The 23,718-nt window shown below is 40.5% G+C and overlaps 1 protein-coding gene and 1 pseudogene across 2 annotated transcripts; both read right to left on the bottom strand.

The window, feature by feature from the left end:
• Nucleotides 1–703: 703 nt before the first annotated feature.
• On the bottom strand, nt 704–1,729 carry LOC311518232 (trace amine-associated receptor 7a pseudogene; annotated as a pseudogene). The gene has a single exon. The product of its transcript is annotated as a trace amine-associated receptor 7a pseudogene (transcript).
• Nucleotides 1,730–20,588: 18,859 nt separating this feature from the next.
• LOC311518689 (trace amine-associated receptor 9-like) lies at nt 20,589–21,617 on the bottom strand (the record flags this gene model as incomplete). Its single annotated transcript, XM_084624688.1, has 1 exon — nt 20,589–21,617. The coding sequence occupies one exon, from the start codon at nt 21,615–21,617 to the stop codon at nt 20,589–20,591; it is 1,029 nt and encodes a 342-aa protein (XP_084480814.1).
• Between the last annotated feature and the right edge of the window lie 2,101 nt (nt 21,618–23,718).

The raw sequence follows: 23,718 nt of genomic DNA on the forward strand, positions 1-23,718 counted from the left end.
AAATCATCAACTGAACAGAAGATGTTTCCAAGGCAGTTTTTATTCCTGTGGCTCATCAGAATGATTAACAATAATTTATTATTATATGCATTTATTTATTTATTTGAATTAAAGTAGTGCCTAATGAAATCTCAGCCCCCAGTGTGCTAAGGCCTGTAAAAACATATAGTGGAAGACAGTCCCTGGCCTAAACAGTTTACAAGCTAAATACATGTATTGCAAAACCACTTAAACAAATTTATACCCCATAGTGTTTTTCATAAAATATTAATGTTTATATTACTAATATGGTAATTTATACCATATAGGTTTTAAAGGTATGGAAAAACATTTGTTTTGCAGTATTGTTATCCCTTCCTAACAAACAGAGATGAATTGCACTGAAAAACTAATTTTTGATCTTTCTTTTTTGCCTTTGTTTAATTGTGGAGGGCCTTTCTGTCTTCTCAGTTACACAATTACAACCAGTGGACATTGCTCTATTATTATTTCATAGCATAATTTAGTATTAACAGTATCTGTAAATAAATTGTCTTGATATCATGTGATAAACCAGTTTTTCACAATGATAAAAATTTTACAAAGTATAAAAGCAAGATGACAATATTTCATCCAGCAAAAGAAATACACAGCCAGATTTTATGAAAAGGACAAGGACTGTGAAATGTGAGTTGAGTAGCTTTGTGCAGGAGCGGATAGGTTTTCATTCTGGAAACAAATTCATTGTTGAACAGTCAAGCCGGAGCATTTTACAGCTCAGAATCACTTTCATTGCTTTTCGAAACCAAGGATAAAAGACAGAGTAAATCAAAGGATTAATGGCAGAGCTGGAATAAGTGAACCAAACCATGATGTCAAAGAGAAGGGGTGAAGTTATGAAGTTAAGGAAAGCATCAATTATTACAGTTATAAAAAAGGGTGACCAACATACCAAAAAAGCAATCACAGCTATACCCAGGGTTTTAGCAGCTTTCCTCTCTCTTCTGCTAACTCTGTCACTGTAGTTATCAGGTGACTGAGTGTTGTTGCTTCTCTCTATCATTCTAGCTTGTCGTTTAGCCACAGCAAAGATTTTGCTGTAAAGTGCTATCATTGTAAAAGAAGGTATGAAATAAAGGAGAGAGGTTACAACCACCCATGTTTTGTTGAAGACAAGTTGACAGCTTCCTACACAGGAGAAGGTATTTACTAATTCTTGTATCCCTTTGTCATTAGCCCCAGTGAAGACAACAGAAAAACTGTATACTAAGGAAAATGTCCAGGCAACAGCTATGCACGTGACTGAAACGGGCACTGTGAACTTGAGAGGGTAAATTAAAGGATCAGTAACAGCAACGTAGCGATCAACAGAGATGAAAAACAAGTGAAATATTGATGAATAACAAAAAGATGCATCTAAACAACTGTGGAATCTACAGAATGTTTCCCCAAAATACCAGCATGTTTCGACAGATCTTATACTGCTGAAGGGCAGCACCGTCAGACCCAAACAAAAATCAGCACATGCCAAGGAGACGAGCAAAACATTTGTAGGAGAGTGAAGCTGTTTGAAATAAGCAATTGTAATCATTACCATTAGGTTTCCACCCAGTGTAAGAACTGTCAGAAAACTAAGCACAACATACAAAGTTATGCGGATTCCAGAAGACCACAATGTTTTATAGCAAGATCCATTAATATTCTCAAAGCAATATTGTGCTTCTTCATTCTGAAAAAGCGCTGAAGTCATGTTGTGCTCTTAACTACTCTAAACTTTTTTGTGTTTGCGTTTGTATACTAACATTGATGGCATGAAACTTGTTGGTCAAGCTCTTCAGTTTTTAAATCTTTCTGAAAAAGAGAATTAAAGTTGTTATGAGTGAGAGTACAATCATTCCAATGTGTTGATGATTTCCATAAGTATACTATAACTGTGTACCTAAATAGAAAGTAAATAGAAAGAAATACTATAACTCTGTACCTAAATAGAAAGAAAGAACATAGCAAAATATTTGTAACTACAGCTTTCAATGGCATTTTGAAATAAATAAGTAGCAAAAATACTTTATAATTGAAAAGTTTCTCCTGTGCTATAATATAGAATTTATTTTTACCTATTCATATTTATTTAAATTTCCTCAATGCCTGATCTTTCTATTTAAGTCAATTGCAAAACTCCCATTGACCTTACACTAGTTGGAGGGACTCCTAATGCCTTACCTTTTGAGAAGCTTTTCTTCAGATATAACCCTGGATTAAAATGTGAATAGAAGGCAGGAAGAGACACCTGTTTTCAGTAGTGTTTCATCCTTGGAGTTGTTTTAGCAAAGTTAATGAGAAAGTACTGGCATGCTGTCCTCTCAAAAATGAGGGCTGGGGTGAGGGGAAAAACAGCAAACACAAGTGAAATTTATTGATTATCCCATAAAATGAAATCCCTCTGGTAAAGGGACATACTTAGAGTCTTGAAAAAAAACCCATCATTAAGGAATCTACTGTGATTTATCACAAGACAGTCCTCTAATTAAGCATATACTGTCATGCATATGTTTGAAGTAAGTCTCATTATAAGATCCTTCCTTTATTTTTTGAAAACAAATTTAACTGGCTCCCACAGCAACCAGGTGTTATCTCAGTATTTGTATTCCTGACAAAGCAATTTACAGTAATGACTAGGGAATCTGAGGTCATAGAGAATGGTACCTGTGTTAAAGAAAATCTATCCCACCTTCATTGATCTTGCAGTGGGGTATTTTTATTTCTCTCCCTCTCATATTTTTGGCCATTTTTCTACACTCTGGGCTAAACTCATTCTAGTGCTAAGAATGGAGGAACGATTGAAGCAGATTGTGTCTTCTGTAGTCCAGAGCAGCCCCCAATGCAAATTTGGGCAGCCCTAAATTGCAGTCTAGTTGCCACGGCTTCTATGGCTTTGGAATAGCCAGGGTGCGGAAGTTCCCTGAGTATACCTGGCCAGGCTGCCAATATATCCCCTCCTTCTTCTGGCCTAACCACAGAAGTTCCCCGCCCCATGGGTTTCTGCAAGTGTAAAGTTCGTGGAAGAAGCTCTGATCTTTCCTGGAGGCCACTTGCTAAGGGACTGTGCAAATGCTGGGCTGGTGAGGGCAAAGGAGCTGTGGACCACATATGATTTAGGTCCTATCTTCTTCAATGAGATTGAGTAAGTATAGAAGTATGGTCGAGATGGCGCTTCCATTCCAAACCTATATTCTCTATGGCTTATAGGTTCCTCAGAAATGCAGGTTGATTCTTTAGTGGTGTTCAGGCCCTTAGGCCTGGTCTACATTATGAACTTATGTCGGTAGAATTACATCACTCAGGGATACGAAAATCCACACCCCTGGGCTCCACCGCAGTTAAAGCAATTTCACCCCCACTGTGGCCAGCAGTAGGTCGATGGGAAATTTCTCCGATCAACGTAGCTACTGCCTCTCGGGGAGGTGGATTACCTACACAGGAGAACCCCTCTTGTCTGCGTAGGTAGCGTCTTTTCTGAAGCTTTTCTTTCACCCACCTGCCCCCCGCCAGCAGGGGAACATGCTGTTTTTACCCCCTCTTCCCTCTGCCAGGAGGGGGACGCACTGTTTTTATTCCACCCACACACACCCACACCCACACCTCTGCCCCCAGAGTGGGACAAAGTTGCAAACTCATGCCAGGGTTCAGTAAAGAGCTTAGCTGCTGCTGAATCCTGGCCTGGAATGTCAGCTGCTGGATCTGGAGCCCAAACTGCACTTTGTTCAGAGTTGCGAACATTTCAGAATTACGGACAGCCTCCATTCCTGAGGTGTCCGTAACTCTGAGGTTGTTCTGTACTAGCCAGTGATTCTGTATTTTGTAGTTGTGCATTTTGATTTTTCCTTCCTAAGTGAAGTACTTTCCACTTATCTTTACTAAATTTCATCTTGTTGAATTCAGACAAATTCTCCAATTTGTCAGTCATATTGTATTTTAATACTGTCCTCCCAAACTGCTTTAAATTCCTCCTAGGTTGGTGTCATCACCAAATTTTATAAAAATACCCTCCACTCCCTTTTCAAAGTCATGAATGAAAATGTTAATATTAATGAACCGCGGCCCAATCCTTGCAGGACCCCACTAGATATACCCTCCAAGTCTGACAGCAAAGCATTGATAACTACTCTTTGAGAAGGCCTTTCAACCAGTTGTTCACCTACTGTACAGTAATTTCATATAGACCACATTTCCCTAATTTCTTTAAGAAACTGTCAGGGACTTTGTCAGAAGTCTTACTAAAATCAAGAAATATCATGTACACTGCTTCCCCCTTATCCACTAGGCCAAAGAAGGAAATTAGATTGGTTTTGCATGGTTTGTTCTTGAGAAGTCCATTTTGCCTATTCCTTATCACCTTATTATCCTTTAGGAGCTTCCAAAATGATTGTTTACTAATTTGTACTAGGGCTGTCAAGCAATTTAAAAAGTTATTCTCAATTAATTGCGCAATTATTAGCACCATTAAACAATAATAGAATACCATTTATTTAAATGTGTGGATGTTTTCTACATTTTCAAATATATTTATTTCAATTACTACACAGAATACAAAGTTTACAGTGCTCAATTTATATTTATTTTTATTACAAATATTTCCATTGTAAAAATGATAAAAGAAATAGTATTTTTCAATTCCTCTCATACAAGTACTGTAGTGCAATCTCTTTATCATGAAAGTTGAACTTACAAATGTAGAATTATGTACAAAAATATAACTTCATTAAAAAATAAAACAATGTAAAACTTTAGAGCCTACAAGTCCACTCAGTGCTATGTCACCCAATCGGTCAGAGAAACAAGTTTGGTTACAATTTGCAGGAAATATTCCTGTCCACTTCTTGTTTACAATGTTACCTGAAAATGAGAACAGGTGTTCTCATGGCACTGTTGTAACCAGTATTGCAAGATATTTACATGCCAGATGTGCTAAATATTCATATGTCCCTTCATCTTCAATCACCATTCCATAGGATATGCGTCCATGCTGATGATGGGTTTTGCTCGGTAACGATCCAAAGCAGAGCAGACCTAAGCATGTTCATTTTCATCATCTGAGTCAGATGCCACCGGTAGAAAGCTGATGGTGGTTCGGGTTCTGTAGTTTCCACATCTGAGTGTTGCCCTTTTAAGACTTATGAAAGCATACTCATCACCTCATCTCTCTCTGATTTTGGAAGGCACTTCAGATTCTTAAACCTTGTGTCGGGTGCTGTAGCTATTTTTAGAAATCTCACATTGGTACCTTCTTTGTGTTTTGTCAAATCTTCTGTGAAAGTGTTCTTAAAACAAACATGTGCTGGGTCATCATCTGAGACTGTTATAGCATGAATATATGGCAGAATGCAAATAAAAAAGGGAAGAAGAAGGATCCGGAGAACTACAGGCCAGACAGCTTCACCTCAGGCCCTGGAAAAATCATGGAGCAGGCCCTCAAGGAATCAATTCTGAAGCACTCTGAGGAGAGGAAAGTGATCAGGAACAGTCAGCATGGATTCACAAAGGGCAAGTCATGCTTGACTAACCTAATTGCCTTCTATGATGAGATTACTGGCTGTGTGGATGAGGAGACAACAGTGGATGTGTTATTCCTTGACTTTAGCAAAGTTTTTGATATGGTCTTCCACAGTATTCTTGCCAGCAAGTTAAAGAAGTATGGACTGGATGAATGGACTATAAGGTGGATAGAAAGCTTGCTAGATCATCAGGCTCAAAGGGTAGTGATCAATGGCTCCATCTCCAGTTGGCAGCCAATATCAAGTGGAGTGTCCCAAGGGTCAGTCCTGGGGCTGGTTTTCTTCAATATCTTTATTAATGATCTGGAGGATGGCATGGATTGCACCCTCAGCAAGTCTGCAGATGACACTAAATTGGGAGGAGTGGTAGATATGCTGGAGGGTAGGGATAGGATACAGAGAGCCCTAGACAAATTAGAGGATTGGGCCAAAAGAAATCTGATGAGGTTCAACAAGGACAAGTGCAGAGTCCTGCACTTAGGACAGAAGAATCCCGTGCCCCGCTTCAGACTACGGACCAAATGGCTAGGCAGCAGTTCTGCAAAAAAAACCTATGCGTTACAGTGGACGAGAAGCTGGATATGAGTCAACAGTGTGTCCTTGTTGCCAAGAAGGCCAATGGCATTTTGGGATGTATAAGTAGGGGCATAGCGAGCAGATCAAGGGACATGATCGTTCCCCTCTATTCGGCACTGGTGAGGCCTCATCTGGAGTACTGTGTCCAGTTTTGGGCCCCACACTACAAGAAGGATGTGAAAAAATTGGAAAGAGTCCAGCGGAGGGCAACAAAAATGATTAGGAGGCTGGAGCACGTGACTTATGAGGAGAGGCTGAGGGAACTGGGATTATTTAGTCTGCAGAAGAGAAGAATGAGGGGGGATTTGATAGCTGCTTTCAACTACCTGAAAGGGGGTTCCAAAGAGGATGGATCTAGACTGTTCTCATTGGTAGAAGATGACAGAACAAGGAATAATGGTCTCAAGTTGCAGTGGGGGAGGTCTAGGTTGGATATTAGGAAAAACTTTTTCATTAGGTGGGTGGTGAAGCACAGGAATGCGTTACCTAGGGAGATGATGGAATCTCCTTCCTTAGAAGTTTTTAAAGTCAGGCTTGACAATGCCCTGGCTGGGATGATTTAGCTGGGGATTCGTCCTGCTTTGAGGAGGGGGTTGGACTAGATGACCTCCTGAGGTCCTTTCTAACCCTGATAGTCTATGATTCTATGAAAACAGAAGAGGAGATATACAATTCTCCCCTAAGGAGTTCAGTCACAAATCTAATTAACACATTATTTTTTAACGAGCGTCATCAGCATGGAAGCATGTCTTCTGGAATGGTGACCGAAGCATGAAGGGGCATACGAATGTTTAGCATATCTGGCATGTAAATACCTTGCAACACCAGCTACAAAAGTGCCATGCAAACACCTCTTCTCACTTTCAGGTGACGTAAGTAAGAACCAGGCAGAAGAATCTCCCATAAATGTAAACAAACTTCTTTGTCTAAGTGATTGGCTGAACAAGAAGTAGGACTGAGTGGATTTTTAGGCTCTAAAATTTTACATTGGTTTGTTTTTTAGTGCAATTATGTAACAAAAAAAATCTACATTTGTAAGTTACACTTTCACGATAAAGAGATTGCACTACAGTATTTGTATGTATGTTGAATTGAAAAATACTATTTCTTTTGTTCATCACTTTACACTGGAAAATATTTGTAATAAAAATAATAATATAAAGTGAGCACTGTACACTTTGTATTCTGTGTTGAAATAGAAGTCAATATATTTGAAAATGTAGAAAAACATCCAAAATATTTAATTAATTTTAATTGGTATTTTATTGTTTAACAGTGGGATTAATCAAGATTAACTTTTTAAGCACAATTAATTTTTTTGAGTTAATCACGTGAGTTTGCTGTGATTAATTGACAGCCCTAATTTGTTCTAATATCTTTCCAGGTATCAGACTTAGACTGACTGGTCCATAATTCCCTTGGTCCTCTTTGTTCCCCATTTTAAAGATAGATACTATGTTTGCCCTTCTCCAGTTTTCTGGGACCTCACTCATCTTCCAGGGGTTCTCACAGATAATTAATTGCGAGTGGTTCTGAGATTGCTTCAGCTACTTCCATAAGTACTTAAGATGAACTTGAATACATCAACTTGAATACATCAAGCCAGGGGAGGGAATAGCTCAGTGGTTTGAGCATTGGCTTGCTAAACCTAGGGTTGTGAGTTCAATCCTCGAGGTGGCTGTTTTGGGGGGAGGGATAGCTCAGTGGTTTGAGCATTGGCCTGCTAAACCCAGGGTTGTGGGTTCAATCCTTGAGGGGGCCATTTGGGTCAAAAATTGGGGAAAAGTCCTGCTTTGAGCAGGGGGTTGGACTAGATGACCTCCTGATGTCCCTTCCAACCCTGATATTCTATTATTCTATGATCTAATTTATCTAAATATTCTTTAACCTGTTCATTCCCTACTTTGGCTTGTATTCCTTCCCTCTTGTTGTTAATATTAATTGAGTTGAGTATGTGATCCCTATTAACCTTTTTAGTGAAGCAAAATAAGCATTAAATGCCTCAGTTTTCTGGAGGTCATCAGTTATTATCTCTCCTTCCCTGCTAAGTAGAAGACCAACACTTCTCTTTCTCTTTCTCCTAATGTATTTAAAGAACGCTTAATCTCTTTGGTTGCATTTTTCAAAGGAGCCTAAGGGAGTTAAATGTCCATCTCCCTTTGAAATTCAATTTTCTTATCCATTAAATGAGGATAATAATATCCATTCCATAGGGGTGTAGGAAGACTTAATTCAATAGTATAAGTAAAGAATTTGAACACGCATAGGCTGACAGCAATATATAAGTAAAAAAACTTAATATTTATATTATTGATTTGGTAAATAATGATATCATATAGGTTTTAAAGGGATGGAAAAACATTTCTGTTTCCAGTATTGTTCATACTTCATAACAAATAGAGATGAATTTCACTGAAAATCTAATTTCTGATCTTTCTTTTTTTGCCTTTGTTTAATTCTGGAGGGCCATTTTACCTTCTCAGTCACAAAATTACAACCAATGGACATTGCTCTATTATTGTTTTATAGCATAATATAGTATCAAATTAACAGTATCTGTTCCGTCAGAAAACACAAGAAAGCAGGTGGAGTATTCACAGTTCCAGCCTTGCACTCTTCCTTACTGTGGAGCTGTGACTACAGAGCATGAGCCTGGAAACCCTGCAGGACCAGTCCTGGAGCCTGGTAGTCCTGTCTTTTCAATATTTAATGACAGTTGTTTCCACCCACTGTCTTCTCTTCGTAGGCGTCCTAGGCTTCTAGGCAGTTCTACAATTTTATTAGTGTTTCCTAGTGAGGATACCAAGAACCATAATATTCTCATCACTGCCTTTTTAATTTTTAGAATAGTTCAAGTGTTCATTCACAGTCTGCAATTAGAGTCTAATGGCCGTTGTATAAAAAAAGAAAAAGGAAAAAAAAGAGAAATACCCTTCCAAATATATGTTATGCTTATGTAAATATGACAGAGTGACATAGATGTTACTTAACCGGAAAATAACAGAACGCCACTAGCCGTCACCTTCAGCCCCCAACTAAAACCCCTCCAACGCATTATTAAGGATCTACAACCTATCCTAAAGGATGACCCAACACTCTCACAAATCTTGGGAGACAGGCCAGTCCTTGCCTACAGACAGCCCCGCAACCTGAAGCAAATACTCACCAACAACCACATACCACACAACAGAACCACTAACCCAGGAACTTATCCTTGCAACAAAGCCCGTTGCCAATTGTGCCCACATATCTATTCAGGGGACACCATCACAGGGCTAATAACATCAGCCACACTATCAGAGGCTCGTTCACCTGCACATCCACCAATGTGATCTATGCCATCATGTGCCAGCAATGCCCCTCTGCCATATACATTGGTCAAACTGGACAGTCTCTACGTAAAAGAATAAATGGACACAAATCAGATGTCAAGAATTATAACATTCATAAACCAGTCGGAGAACACTTCAATGTCTCTGGTCACGCAATCACAGACATGAAGGTCGCTATCTTAAAACAAAAAAACTTCAAATCCAGACTCCAGCGAGAAACTGCTGAATTGGAATTCATTTGCAAATTGGATACTATTAATTTAGGCTTAAATAGAGACTGGGAGTGGCTAAGTCATTATGCAAGGTAGCCTGTTTCCTCTTGTTTTTTCCTACCCCCCCCCCCACAGATGTTCTGGTTTAACTTGGATTTAAACTTGGAGAGTGGTCAGTTTGGATGAGCTATTACCAGCAGGAGAGTGAGTTTGTGTGTGTATGGGGGTGGGGGGATGTGAGAAAACCTGGATTTGTGCAGGAAATAGCCCAACTTGATTGTCATGCACATTGTGTAAAGAGTTGTCACTTTGGATGGGCTATCACCAGCAGGAGAGTGAATTTGTGTGGGGGGGTGGAGGGTGAGAAAACCTAGATTTGTGCTGGAAATGGCCCACCTGATGATCACTTTAGATAAGCTATTACCAGCAGGACAGTGGGGTGGGAGGAGGTATTGTTTCATATTCTCTGTGTATATATAAAGCCTGCTGCAGTTTCCACGATATGCATCTGAGGAAGTGAGCTGTAGCTCACGAAAGCTTATGCTCTAATAAATTGGTTAGTCTCTAAGGTGCCACAAGGACTCCTTTTCTTTTTGCAAATACAGACTAACACGGCTGCTACTCTGAAGCCATTCTTCAGAGCAGAGACTGTTTTATGTGTTTGTGCCTAGCATCGTGAAGCCTTGATCCCTGCTTGGCGCCCTTAGGTTCTACCACAAGCCAATACTGTGTACGCTGTACAATACACAACACAATTTCAAGTACATAAAAGGTTGTTACAAGGAAGAGGAAGAAAAATTGTTCTTCTTAACCTCTGAGGATAGGACAAGAAGTAACAGGCTTAAATTGCAGCAAGGGTGGTTTAGGTTTAGGAAAAAATTCCTAATTGTCAGGGTGGTTAAGCACTGGAATAAATTGCCTAAGGAGGTTGTGGAGTCTCCATCATTGGGGATTTTTAAGAGCAGGTTGGACAAACTCCTATCAGGGATGGTCGAGATAATACTTAGTCCTGCAATGAGTGCAGCGGACTGGACTAGATGACCTCTCCAGGTCCCTTCCTGTTCTATGATTCTACGAATAATACTAAGAGAAAGTTGAAAAAGTTAGAAGAATAACCCAAACAAACGAAAAAAAACATTAGCTGAATTTCTGATATCAATACTCATTCCACATCATAGAATCATAGAATATCAGGGTTGGAAGGGACCTCAGGAGGTCATCTAGTCCAACCCCCTGCTCAAAGCAGGACGAATCCCCAACTAAATCATCCCAGCCAGGGCTTTGTCAAGTCTGACATTAAAAACTTCTAAGGAAGGAGATTCCATCATCTCCCTAGGTAACGCATTCCTGTGCTTCACCACCCTCCTAATGAAAAAGTTTTTCCTAATATCCAACCTAAACCTCCCCCACTGCAACTTGTGACCATTACTCCTCATTCTGTCATCTGCTACCAATGAGAACAGTCTAGATCCATCCTCTTTGGAACCCCCTTTCAGGTAGTTGAAAGCAGCTATCAAATCCCCCCTCATTCTTCTCTTCTGTAGACTAAACAATCCCAGTTCCCTCAGCCTCTCCTCATAAGTCATGTGCTCCAGCCTCCTAATCATTTTTGTTGCCCTCCGCTGGACTCTTTCCAATTTTTTCACATCCTTCTTGTAGTGTGGGGCCCAAAACTGGACACAGTACTCCAGATGAGGCCTCACCAGTGCCGAATAGAGGGGAACGATCATGTCCCTTGATCTGCTCGCTATGCCCCTACTTATACATCCCAAAATGCCATTGGCCTTCTTGGCAACAAGGACACACTGTTGACTCATATCCAGCTTCTCGTCCACTGTAACGCATAGGTTCTTTTTTGCAGAACTGCTGCCTAGCCATTTGGTCCATAGTCTGAAGCAGGGCACGGGATTCTTCTGTCCTAAGTGCAGGACTCTGCACTTGTCCTTGTTGAACCTCATCAGATTTCTTTTGGCCCAATCCTCTAGTTTGTCTAGGGCTCTCTGTATCCTATCCCTACCCCCCAGCATATCTACCACTCCTCCCAATTTAGTGTCAATTTAGTGTCTGCAGACTTGCTGAGGGTGCAATCCATGCCATCCTCTAGATCATTAATAAAGATATTGAAGAAAACCAGCCCCAGGACCGACCCTTGGGGCACTCCACTTGATATTGGCTGCCAACTGGAGATGGAGCCATTGATCACTACCCTTTGAGCCTGATGATCTAGCAAGCTTTCTATCCACCTTATAGTCCATTCATCCAGTCCATACTTCTTTAACTTGCTGGCAAGAATACTGTGGAAGACCATATCAAAAACTTTGCTAAAGTCAAGGAATAACACATCCACTGTTGTCTCCTCATCCACACAGCCAGTAATCTCATCATAGAAGACAATTAGGTTAGTCAAGCATGACTTGCCCTTTGTGAATCCATGCTGACTGTTCCTGATCACTTTCCTCTCCTCAGAGTGCTTCAGAATTGATTCCTTGAGGGCCTGCTCCATGATTTTTCCAGGGCCTGAGGTGAAGCTGTCTGGCCTGTAGTTCCCAGGATCCTCCTTCTTCCCTTTTTTAAAGATGGGCACTACATTAGCCTTTTTCGAGTCGTCCGGGACCTCCCCCGATCACCATGAGTTTTCCAAGATAATGGCCAATGGCTCTGCAATCTCATTTGCCAACTCCTTTAGCACTCCCAGATGCAGCGCATCTGGCCTCATGGACTTGTGCTTGTCCAGCTTTTCTAAATAGTCCCGAACCACTTCTTTCTCCACAGAGAGATGGTCACTTTCTCCCCATGCTGTGCTTCCCCGTGCAGTAGTCTGGGAGCTGAAGACAGAAGCAAAAAAAGCACTGAGTACATTAGCTTTTTCCATATCCTCTGTCACTAGGTTGCCTCCCTCATTCAGTAAGGGGCCCACACTTTCCTTGACTTTCTTCTTGTTGCTAACATACCTGAAGAAACCCTTCTTGTTACTCTTAACATCTCTTGCTAGCTGCAACTCCAGGTGTGATTTAGCCTTCCTGATTTCACTCCTGCATGCCCGAGAAATATTTTTATACTCTTCCCTGATCATTTGTCCAATCTTCCACTTCTTGTAAGCTTCTTTTTGTGTTTAAGATCAGTAAGGATTTCACTGTTAAGCCAAGCTGGTCGCCTGACATATTTACTATTCTTTCTACACATCGGGATGGTTTGTCCCTGTAACCTCAATAAGGATTCTTTAAACTACAGCCAACTCACTTTAAAATACAGAAAAAAAGAAAAGGAGTACTAGGGGCACCTTAGAGACTAACCAATTTATCTGAGCATAAGCTTTCCTGAGCTACAGCTCACTTCATCGGATGAATCTGATGAAGTGAGCTGTAGCTCACGAAAGCTTATGCTCAGATAAAGTGGTTAGTCTCTAAGGTGCCACTAGTACTCCTTTTCTTTTTGTGAATACAGACTAACACAACTGTTACTCTGAAACCTTTAAAATACAGATCTCTCTTCCATCTCGTTGATTGTTTCAGACCCAGTGCCCAGTCTTCAATTAATTTAAACAATGTGATAGCGTTTAGTGATATTTATTAAAGCATGCCAGAGACGAATTATCTCAGAGGTGGAACAAAGTAGATTGGCAGGGCTTAGGTGAGGTCTTTACGCCAGGTATTTGGAATTCAGTTGAGCAGGAATAGGTGATTTTTGATATTTTTTTTCATAAAAAGTAATAAAAATGGCAGTCCCATGTTTCTGTGCTATCATATGCTACATAAATTCTGTATGCATGCTGATTGTGAATTTAATATTTCATTTTGATAAGCTATTATTTTAATGTTGCTATTTGTATTGTTTTCTTTTTCTTACAGTTGAAATATTCAGGATAACCCAGTATTATCCACTAGATGGCATAACAGTGACATTATAATGCTCTCCTCTGCTAGCTGAAGATCTTGGACTTGATTTTGATCTAACATTGGTTTTACACCAATATAACTGTACTGATTTCAGTACAGTCCCTCCTGATTTATAGAGAGACTCAGCTGAGATCAGAATCAACCCTTTTTCTCAAAGCAATATATCTATCAGTATTTTGGGGGGGATTTGTCCTTTTCGGAGAAGACTCTTTGTCTGGAAGCTGGGGGACAGTTTACTTTGATTCACAGCACATGGACAACTCTATCTACATTTTAGGTCTTCTGATGGTAGTGTGTGATGCCTATGAAGCAGAGGTTCCCAAACTGTGGTATGCAAGCTATCAGTGGCCCAAGGAGATCTTCCCAGAGGGCACATGGTGCTGACTTTTCCTCCTTATCTTCAGCAGCTATTTTACATTACAAGACTGATAAAAATATATTAAATATTTACCTAATATTATTATTCCTTGTAAGCAATTATTGTTGTTGCCACAGGGATGTTACAGGATGGGAGGAGAGGTAGATCACAAAACAACCCAGTTGCCCCAAGAGAGGGGAAAAAGAAATACTTCTGAGCAGTATTATCTCTCAGACTGTCTCATCTATTTATTTTTAGAGCTTCCATCCCTGTAGCATTAGGGTGCTGAGTTGAGGGTTAAATAACTGTCTGATTATGAACCATCTTCTCTGCTCCTCTTGAGGCAAAATCATGTTTCATGTGCCCATATTAGGCAGAGGAAAAACAAGGGGGGGCTGATTTTCAGAGGTACTGGTCCCCAAAATTCTTTTTGAAGTCAGTGGAAGGTGTGGGTACTCAGTATCTCTGAAATTCAGACCTCTGGCCATTTTGTATTCCTCCTTATTGTGGGAAAGGCTGCATGAAGAGGTGTGTCTTTCCCAGCGCCCAGAACAAGGATGAGTGTTCCATACAGTGTACGGTGTTCTGAAAGTGAACTGGAAAGACAGTAATGTGCTTTTGAACTGATCAGACCTTGTTGTGGAGGCTGGTCGTGTAAAGTTTCATTTAGCATTCTGCAGTATAAAACTCTGTCGAGTGCTTGTTAGAGGTCTCAGGATTGATCAGTTGCAGCCCTCTTCTCCAAGGATGGCCGCCATTGGCCCATGAGTACTGCAGTATCATACAAGGATGTAAAAAGAAAAGGAGTACTTGTGGCACCTTAGAGACTAACCAATTTATTTGAGCATAAGCTTTCGTGAGCTACAGCTCACTTCATAGGATGCATACTGTGGAAAATACAGAAGATGTTTGTTTTCATACACACAAATCATGAAAAAATGGGTGTTTATCATTACAAAAGGTTTTCTCTCCCCTCACCCTACTCTCCTGCTGGTAATAGCTTATGTAAAGTGATCACTCTCCTTACAATAATCTAGGTGGGCCATTTCCAGCACAAATCCAGGTTTTCTCCCCCCCACACACCCCCTCCCCAAACAAACCCACTCTCCTGTTGGTAATAGCTTATCTAAAGTGATCACTCTCCTTACAATGTGTATGATAATCAAGGTGGGCCATTTCCAGCACAAATCCAGGGTTTAACAAGAACGTCTGAGGAAGCGGGGGGGTGGGGGGGTGGGCGGTGGGGAGGGGTTTAGGAAAACAAGGGGAAATAGGTTACCTTTCATAATGACTTAGCCACTCCCAGTCTCTATTCAAGCCTGCGTGGTCCAGTCCACACAAGAGATACACTTCCTGGACACTACAGTGCTAATAAACGATGGTTACATAAACACCACCCTATACCGGAAACCTACTGACCGCTTGTCAAGGTTCCTCCCCCACTCTGAACTCTAGGGTGCAGATGTGGGGACCTGCATGAAAAACCTCCTAAGCTTATCTTTACCAGCTTAGGTCAAAACTTCCCCAAGGTACAAAATATTACCCCCGTTATCCTTGGAATGGCCGCTACCACCACCAAACTAATACTGGTTACTGGGGAAGAGCTGTTTGGACGCGTCCTTCCCCCCAAAATACTTCCCAAAACCTTGCACCCCACTTCCTGGACAAGGTTTGGTAAAAAGCCTCACCAATTTGCCTAGGTGACGACAGACCCAGACCCTTGGATCTTAAGAACAATGAACAATCCTCCCAACACTTGCACCCCCCCTTTCCTGGGAAATGTTGGATAAAAAGCCTCACCAATTTGCATAGGTGACCACAAACCCAAACCCTTGGATCTGAGAACAATGAAAAAGCATTCAGTGTTTTACAAGAAGACTTTTAATAAAAAATAGAAGTAAATAGAAATAAAGAAATCCCCCCTGTAAAATCAGGATGGTATATATCTTACAGGGTAATTAGATTCAAAAACATAGAGAACCCCTCTAGGCAAAACCTTAAGTTACAAAAAAGATACACAGACAGAAATAGTTATTCTATTCAGCACAATTCTTTTCTCAGCCATTTAAAGAAATCATAATCTAACACATACCTAGCTAGATTACTTACTAAAAGTTCTAAGACTCCATTCCTGTTCTGTCCCCGGCCAAGACGACTACAGACAGACACACAAACCCCTTGTTTCTCTCCCTCCTCCCAGCTTTTGAAAGTATCTTGTCTCCTCATTGGTCATTTTGGTCAGGTGCCAGCGAGGTTACCTTTAGCTTCTTAACCCTTTACAGGTGAGAGGAGCTTTCCCCTGGCCAGGAGGGATTTCAAAGGGGTTTACCCTTCCCTTTATATTTATGACACCGCTATTCCTACCTACATGCCTCCAGCTTTCACCCTGACCACACCACACGATCCATTGTCCACAGCCAAGCTCTAAGATACAACCGCATTTGCTCCAACCCCTCAGACAGAGACAAATACCTACAAGATCTCTATCAAGCATTCTTAAAACTACAATACCCACCTGCAGAAGTGAAGAAACAGATTGATAGAGCCAGAAGAGTTCCCAGAAGTCACCTACTACAGGACAGGCCTAACAAAGAAAATAACAGAACGCCACTAGCCGTCACCTTCAGCCCCCAATAAAACCCCTCCAACGCATTATCAAGGATCTACAACCTATCCTGAAGGATGACCCAATACTCTCACAAATCTTGGGAGACAGGCCAGTCCTTGCCTACAGACAGCCCCCCAACCTGAAGCGAATACTCACCAGCAACCACATACCACACAACAGAACCACTAACCCAGGACTAACCTTGCAACCACTAACCCACTATCCTTGCAACAAAGCCCGTTGCCAGCTGTGCCCACATATCTATTCAGGGGACACCATCAGAGGGCCTAATAACATCAGCCACACTATCAGAGGCTCATTCACCTGCACATCTACCAATGTGATATTTGCCATCATGTGCCAGCAATGCCCCTCTGCCATGTACATTGGTCAAACTGGACAGTCTCTATGTAAAAGTATAAATGGACACAAATCAGATGTCAAGAATTATAACATTCATAAAAAGAAAAGGAGTACTTGTGGTACCTTAAAGACTAACCAATTTATTTGAGCATAAGCTTTTGTGATCTACAGCTCACTTCATCGGATGCATACGGCATCCGATGAAGTGAGCTGTAGCTCATGAAAGCTTATGCTCAAATAAATTGGTTAGTCTCTAAGGTGCCACAAGTACTCCTTTTCTTTTTGCGAATACAGACTAACACGGCTGTTACTCTGAAACATTCATAAACCAGTCAGAGAACACTTCAATCTCTCTGGTCACGCGATTACAGACATGAAAGTTGCGATATTACAACAGAAAAACTTCAAATCCAGACTCCAGCAAGAGACTGCTGAATTGGAATTCATTTGCAAATTGGATACAATTAACTTAGGCTTGAATAGAGACTGGGAGTGGCTAAGTCATTATGCAAGGCAACCTATTTCTCCTTGTTTTCCTACCCCCTCCCCCCCCCCCAGACGTTCTTATTAAACCCTGGATTTGTGCAGGAAATGGCCCACCTTGATTATCATACACATTGTAAGGAGAGTGATCACTTTAGATAAGCTATTACCTTCAGGAGAGTGGGTTTGTTTGGGAGGGGTGGGGGGGGGGGGGGAAGAAAACCTGGATTTGTGCTGGAAATGGCCCACCTTGATTATCATACACATTGTAAGGAGAGTGATCACTTTACATAAGCTATTACCAGCAGGAGAGTGGGGTGGGGGGAGAGAAAACCTTTTGTACTGATAAACACCCATTTTTTCATGATTTGTGTGTATAAAAACAAACATCTTCTGTATTTTCCATAGTATGCATCCGATGAAGTGAGCTGTAGCTCACGAAAGCTTATGCTCAGATAAATTGGTTAGTCTCTAAGGTGCCACAAGTACTCCTTTTCTTTTTGCGAATACAGACTAACACGGCTGTTACTCTGAAACCTATACAAGGATGTGTAGTCCATCCCCTTCCACCTCCCTTCATTCTATGGTTTCCTGCCAGCCAGGAAGGCTGGCAGCCCTTTTTGTAGTAAAAATGGCTCACAGCTGTCTGCACACATTCTTAATGAGCACCTTATTTATAGAGCTTAAGTGGTACAGAGGGCTTTGTGTACTGGGGTGAATTTTATCCTCTAATATCAAACATTTGATTTACGGTTCTTTTATCTTCAGTTTTGAACAATAAAACTAATGATAAATGCATGAAATATAAACTGTATAGCAGATGTTTCCAAAGCAGTTTTTATTCGTGTGGCTCATCAGAATGAATTACAATAATTTATTATTATATGCATTTATTTATTTATTTTAATTAAAGTAGTGCCTAATGAAATCTCAGCCCTAAAGTGCTAAGCTCTGTACAAACATATGGTGGAAGTCAGTCCCTGGCCCAAACAGTTTACAAGCTAAATACATGTATTGCAAAACCACTTAAACAAATTTACACTCCACAGTGTTTTTCATATTATTTAGAGTGGGACTTAATCTTCAACGGGAGCAGAGTTAGGCCAGTGCTGGGTGCTTTCGAAAATCCCACACTACATTCTTAAGTCTGTGCTCAAGTATCCTTCAAGCTCCCTACCTTGCCCATGCTCTAGTTTGTCTCATCCATCTGTTATATCTTATCTTTTAAAACACAAGTTCTTTGGGTGCGCAGGGACTGTCACTTACTGTTTGACTGTTTAGTGCCTAGCACAATGCAGCCCCACTCTCTGTCTGAGACTTCTGTTTTTTCTTAATCATGCTACCAAATCACTATGACTTTATATTTCACATTTCACTTTATTTTACCTGAAAAAAAGAAAAACTACACACAGTTTTAGAATGACGAAAAGTAGAAAGGTGCCCCCAGGGTAACTGGCAGACAAAGATTTAGATGTTGTGCAAACACAGCATCAAGACAGATTTTCAGTCTGAAATAAATTCAGTTTTGAACAACCACCAGTTATTTAAATTTTAAGACTTATTTGCACTGCATCTTAAGCAAAGATAAAAGCTGCCATAAATCACACAGTTGACAGAGAATTTATAATTAACAGAATTGCCAGCCCACAAGCATCAGCTGGACTGTCAGATCAAGAAAAAACATCTATTATGTTAAAAAAAACATCTGTTATGTTAAGAAAAGCTCCCTCTGGGTACTAACAGAGTTTTACCTTTCTCTCCTTTTGCTATTACCCGTTGTGTTTTTTGTGATGATGACTGGGTTTTGCTTGTTATATATCTGTTAAATCAAGTCTGTTGTTCAGCTAGCACAAACATTTTGAAATAAAGGGAATAGCCAGTGGATCCTGCCACTGCGGCTGCATGGATATTTCTCTGAGCTCTGGGCTTCTCCAGTATTTATGTCTCAGAATGGACCATACTTTTCAAACACTGGATCTTGCAAGATTTACCAGGGGAGTAATAGAAAAGTGTTCTGTGAGTTACAGGGGCAGGAACCAGTGAAGAGGCTACAGGTGGCTGCTTCCAAAAGGGGCAGGATGAAGTGGGCTACCTGCCTATCCCAGTCAAAAGGCTCTGCCATGAGAAGAGGGAGTGGACAGCTACTCTATTTCCAACAGAGGCATTATTTTATATATTTGATTAATATTAAGATAAAACATTATTTATTCAAATGAATACTAAAAGTCAGTCGTCATCCTATTCCTATGTGTCGCCAAATATGTTTTCTCGCAGAGGCTGTAAGCCACTGATGAAGTTGGTTAAAGCTTTGAGTCAGTTGGACATTTATAAAATCATGTCTCATGCTCTCATTAACGATTTCAATATAAGCAGGAGGCTCAGTTTTTCTGCTGTGAAGATGCTAATTTATCTCTGCTGACTCCATCTCACTGCTGTGTGGCTTGTTTACTCCACTCTGGGACTAAAGGAATGGCTCTTTAGGCAGAGGGATGTATGGCTTGGGACAGAGAATTCCTACAGGGAGAGACCTGAGAACTGCCAAGCCTGGGGAGAATGTTTGGACCGAAATTTATTATTTTTTTTTGGTAATAAACTCAACCCTCAGGAGGATGGAGAGTTTGATCCTATGCAGACTAAAGCAGGCAGGGAAGAACTGCCATGCAAATTGAATTTTTACAAAAAGTTATTTTTGGAATTTGTAAATTAAACTTTTAGAAGTTTATCCCAGTTTGTTCATGTGATAGTTAACTTGCCTGCCAGAGTAAAGTCAATGGCATGCTCCTTCTTCACTTAAAATTTAGTAAACCAGATAATAAGCATTTACTGTTATTATACAGGAATATTGAAAACTAACAAATCTTTCTCATTCACAACTGGCCTGTCCAGAGCTTCTGTAGTAAGTGTTTGTAATCCATCTCCCTTACTGCCAGTGGGAAATATCTTAGGGCTTGTCCACATGGGAAATTTACTGGAATTGATATTGCAGAATAGGTAGTTTTAAATTCACACCTTACTATAAACCAAAATAAGTTTCAAATATAGACAAGCCCTTAGAAAGTTGCTGTGACACAGTTAAGCCAGATTTTCACAATGATAAAAAGTTATACAAAGTATAAAATCAAGATGACAATATTTTATACAGAAAATGAGATACACAGCCAGATTTTATGAAAAGGGGAATGACTGTGAAATGTGAGATGAGTAGCTCTACCCAGGATCGGACAGGTTTTCAGTTTGAAAATAAATTCATTGTTGAACAATCAAGCCGGAGCATTTTACAGCTCACAATCACTTTCATTGCTTTTCGAAACCAAGGATAAAAGACAGAGTAAATCAATGGGTTAACGGCAGAGTTGGAATAAGTGAACCAAAGCAGAATATCAAAGACAAGGGGTGGTGTTATGAAGTTAAAAAAAGCATCAATTATTACAATTATAGAATAAGGTGTCCAGAATACCACGAAAGCAATCACAGCAATACCAATGGTTTTAGCAGCTTTCCTCTCTCTTCTGCTAACTCTGTCACTGCAAGTTTCAGACGACTGGGTGTTGTTGCTCATCATCTCAATCATTCTAGCTTGTCGTTTAGCCACAGCAAAGATCTTGCTGTAAAGTGCTATTGTTGTAAAAAAAGGTATTAGATAAAGGAGAGAGGTTACAACCACCCACGTTTTGTTGAAAAGAAGTTGACAGCTCCCGACACAGGAGAGAACGTTTACTAATTCTTGTACCCCTTTCTCATTAGCCCCAGTGAAGACAACCGAAAAACTGAATACTAATGAAAATATCCAGGCAACAGCTATGCACATGCCTGAAACTGGCACTGTGAACTTGAAAGGGTAAATTAAAGGATCAGTAACAGCAACGTAGCGATCAACAGAGATGAAACACAAGTGAAATATTGATGAAAAACAAAAAGATACTTCTAAAGAACTATGGAATCTACAGAATGTTTCCCCAAAATACCAGCATGTTTCCACAGACCTTATACTGCTGAAGGGCAGCACCGTCAGACCCAAACAAAAATCAGCACATGCCAAGGAGGCGAGCAAAATATTTGTAGGAGAGTGAAGCTGTTTGAAATAAGCAATTGTAATCATTACCATTAGGTTACCACCTAGTGTAAGAATTGTCAGAAAACTAAGCACAGCATACAAAGTTATGCGGATTCCAGAAGACCATGATGTTTTATAGCAGGATCCATTAATACTCTCAAAGCAATATTGTATTTCTTCATTCTGAAGAAGCGCTGAAGTCATGTTGTGCTTTTGTTGTTAACTCCTCTGAAATTTTTAGTGTTTGCGTTTGTATACCAATGGTGATGCTGTGGCACTGGTTGGTCAAGCTCTTCACTTTTTAAATCTTTCTGAAAAAGAGAATTAAAGTCAACATGAGTGAGAGTACAGTAATTCCAAAGTGTTGCATTATGTCCATCAGTAGACTAAAAATGTGTACGTAACTAGGAAGTAAATAATAGAACATAGCAAAATATCTGTTGTAACTACAGGTTTCAGAGTAACAGCCGTGTTAGTCTGTATTCGCAAAAAGAAAAGGAGTACTTGTGGCACCTTAGAGACTAACCAATTTATTTGAGCATGAGCTTTCGTGAGCTAGCTCACGAAAGCTCATGCTCAAATAAATTGGTTAGTCTCTAAGGTGCCACAAGTACTCCTTTTCTTGTTGTAACTACAGCTTTCAATGGCATTTTGAAATAGGTAAACAAGTAGCAAAAATACTTTATAATTGAAAAGTTTCTCCTGTGCTATAATATAGAATTTATTTTTACCTATTCATATTTATTTAAATTTCCTTGATGCCTGATCTTTCTGTTTAAGTCAATTGAAAAACTCCCATTGACCTCACTGTAGTTGAATGGGTTTCAGAGTAACAGCCCTGTTAGTCAGTATCCTTCTTGTAGTTGAATGGACTGCTAATGCCTTACCTTTTGAGAAGCTTTTCTTCAGATAGAACCCTGGATTAAAATGTGAATAGAAGGCAGGAAGAGACGCATGTTTTCAGTAGTGCTTTATCCTCAGAGTTCTCTTAGCAAAGCTAATGAGAAAATGCTGGCATCCTGTCCTCTCAAAAATGAGGGTTGGGGTTAGGGGGAAAACAGAAAGCACAAGGGAAATTTTGTGATCATCCCATCAAATGAAATCCCTCTGGTAAAGGGTGTAAACACTGATAGATGTGTAGAGTCTGGAAAAAAACCATCATTAAGGAATCTACTTTGATTTATCACAAGACAGTCCTTTAACTAAGTATATACTGTGATGAAACTAAGTCCTATTATAAGATCCTTTCTTTATTTTTTGAAGGCAAATTTAACTGTCTCCCACAGTAACCAGGTGTTATCTCAGTACTATTACTGTAAATTGCTTTGTCAGGAATACTGACTAAGGAAACTGAGGTCATAGACAATGGTATGTGTGTTAAAGAAAATCTATCCCCCCTTTATTAATCTTGCAGTGGGATATTTTTATTTCTCTCTCTCTCTCTCTCTCTCTCTTTCTTTCTCTTATATTTTGGACATTTTCCCATACTCTGTGCCAAACTCGTTCCAGTGCTAAGAATGGAGTAAGGGTTGAGGCAGCTTATGTCATCCCAATGTGTCTGCTGTGGTCCAGTCCAGCCCCCAGTGCAAATTGGGGGGGCCTAAATTGTACTCTAGTTACCACGGCTTCTATGGGCTTCTGGCTTTGGAATAGCCAGGGTGCAGAACTTAATTACACCTGGCCAGGCTGCCAGAATCCCTCCTCCCTCCTCTGGCCTATCCCCAGCCTGCCCCAGAAGTTCCCCTGCCCCATTGGTTTTGGAAGTGTAATGTCCGTGGAACAAGCTTTGATCTGCCCTGGAGGCCACATGCTAAGGGATTGTGCAGCTGCTGGGCTGGTGATGGCAAAGGAGCTGTGGGTCACATATGATTTAGGTCCTGTCTTCCTCAATGAATTTGAGTAGGTGTAGAAGTATGGTCGAGATGGAGCTTCCTTTCCAAACCTATATTCTCCATGGCTTATAGGTTCCTCAGAAATGCAGATTGATCCTTTAGTGGTGTTCAGGCCCTTAGGCCTGGTCTATATTATGAACTTATGTTGGTGTAACTACATCGCTCAGGGGTATGAAAAATTCACACCCCTGGGCTCCACTGCAGTTAAAGTGATCTCACCCCCAGTGTGGCCAGCAGTAGGACTATGGGAAAATTCTCCCATCAACCTAGCTACCGTCTCTCGGGGAACTGGATTACCTACACCAACAGGAGAACCCCTCCTATCTGCAAAGGTAGAATCTTCTCTGAAGCCTTTCTTTCAACCCTTTGCATCTCCCCCCCCCCCACCAGCAGGAGGACATGCTGTTTTTACC

This window comes from Lepidochelys olivacea (genome assembly GCF_965140295.1).
Source record: "Lepidochelys olivacea isolate rLepOli2 genome assembly, chromosome: 3".
In the NCBI taxonomy this organism is placed as follows: domain Eukaryota; kingdom Metazoa; phylum Chordata; order Testudines; family Cheloniidae; genus Lepidochelys; species Lepidochelys olivacea.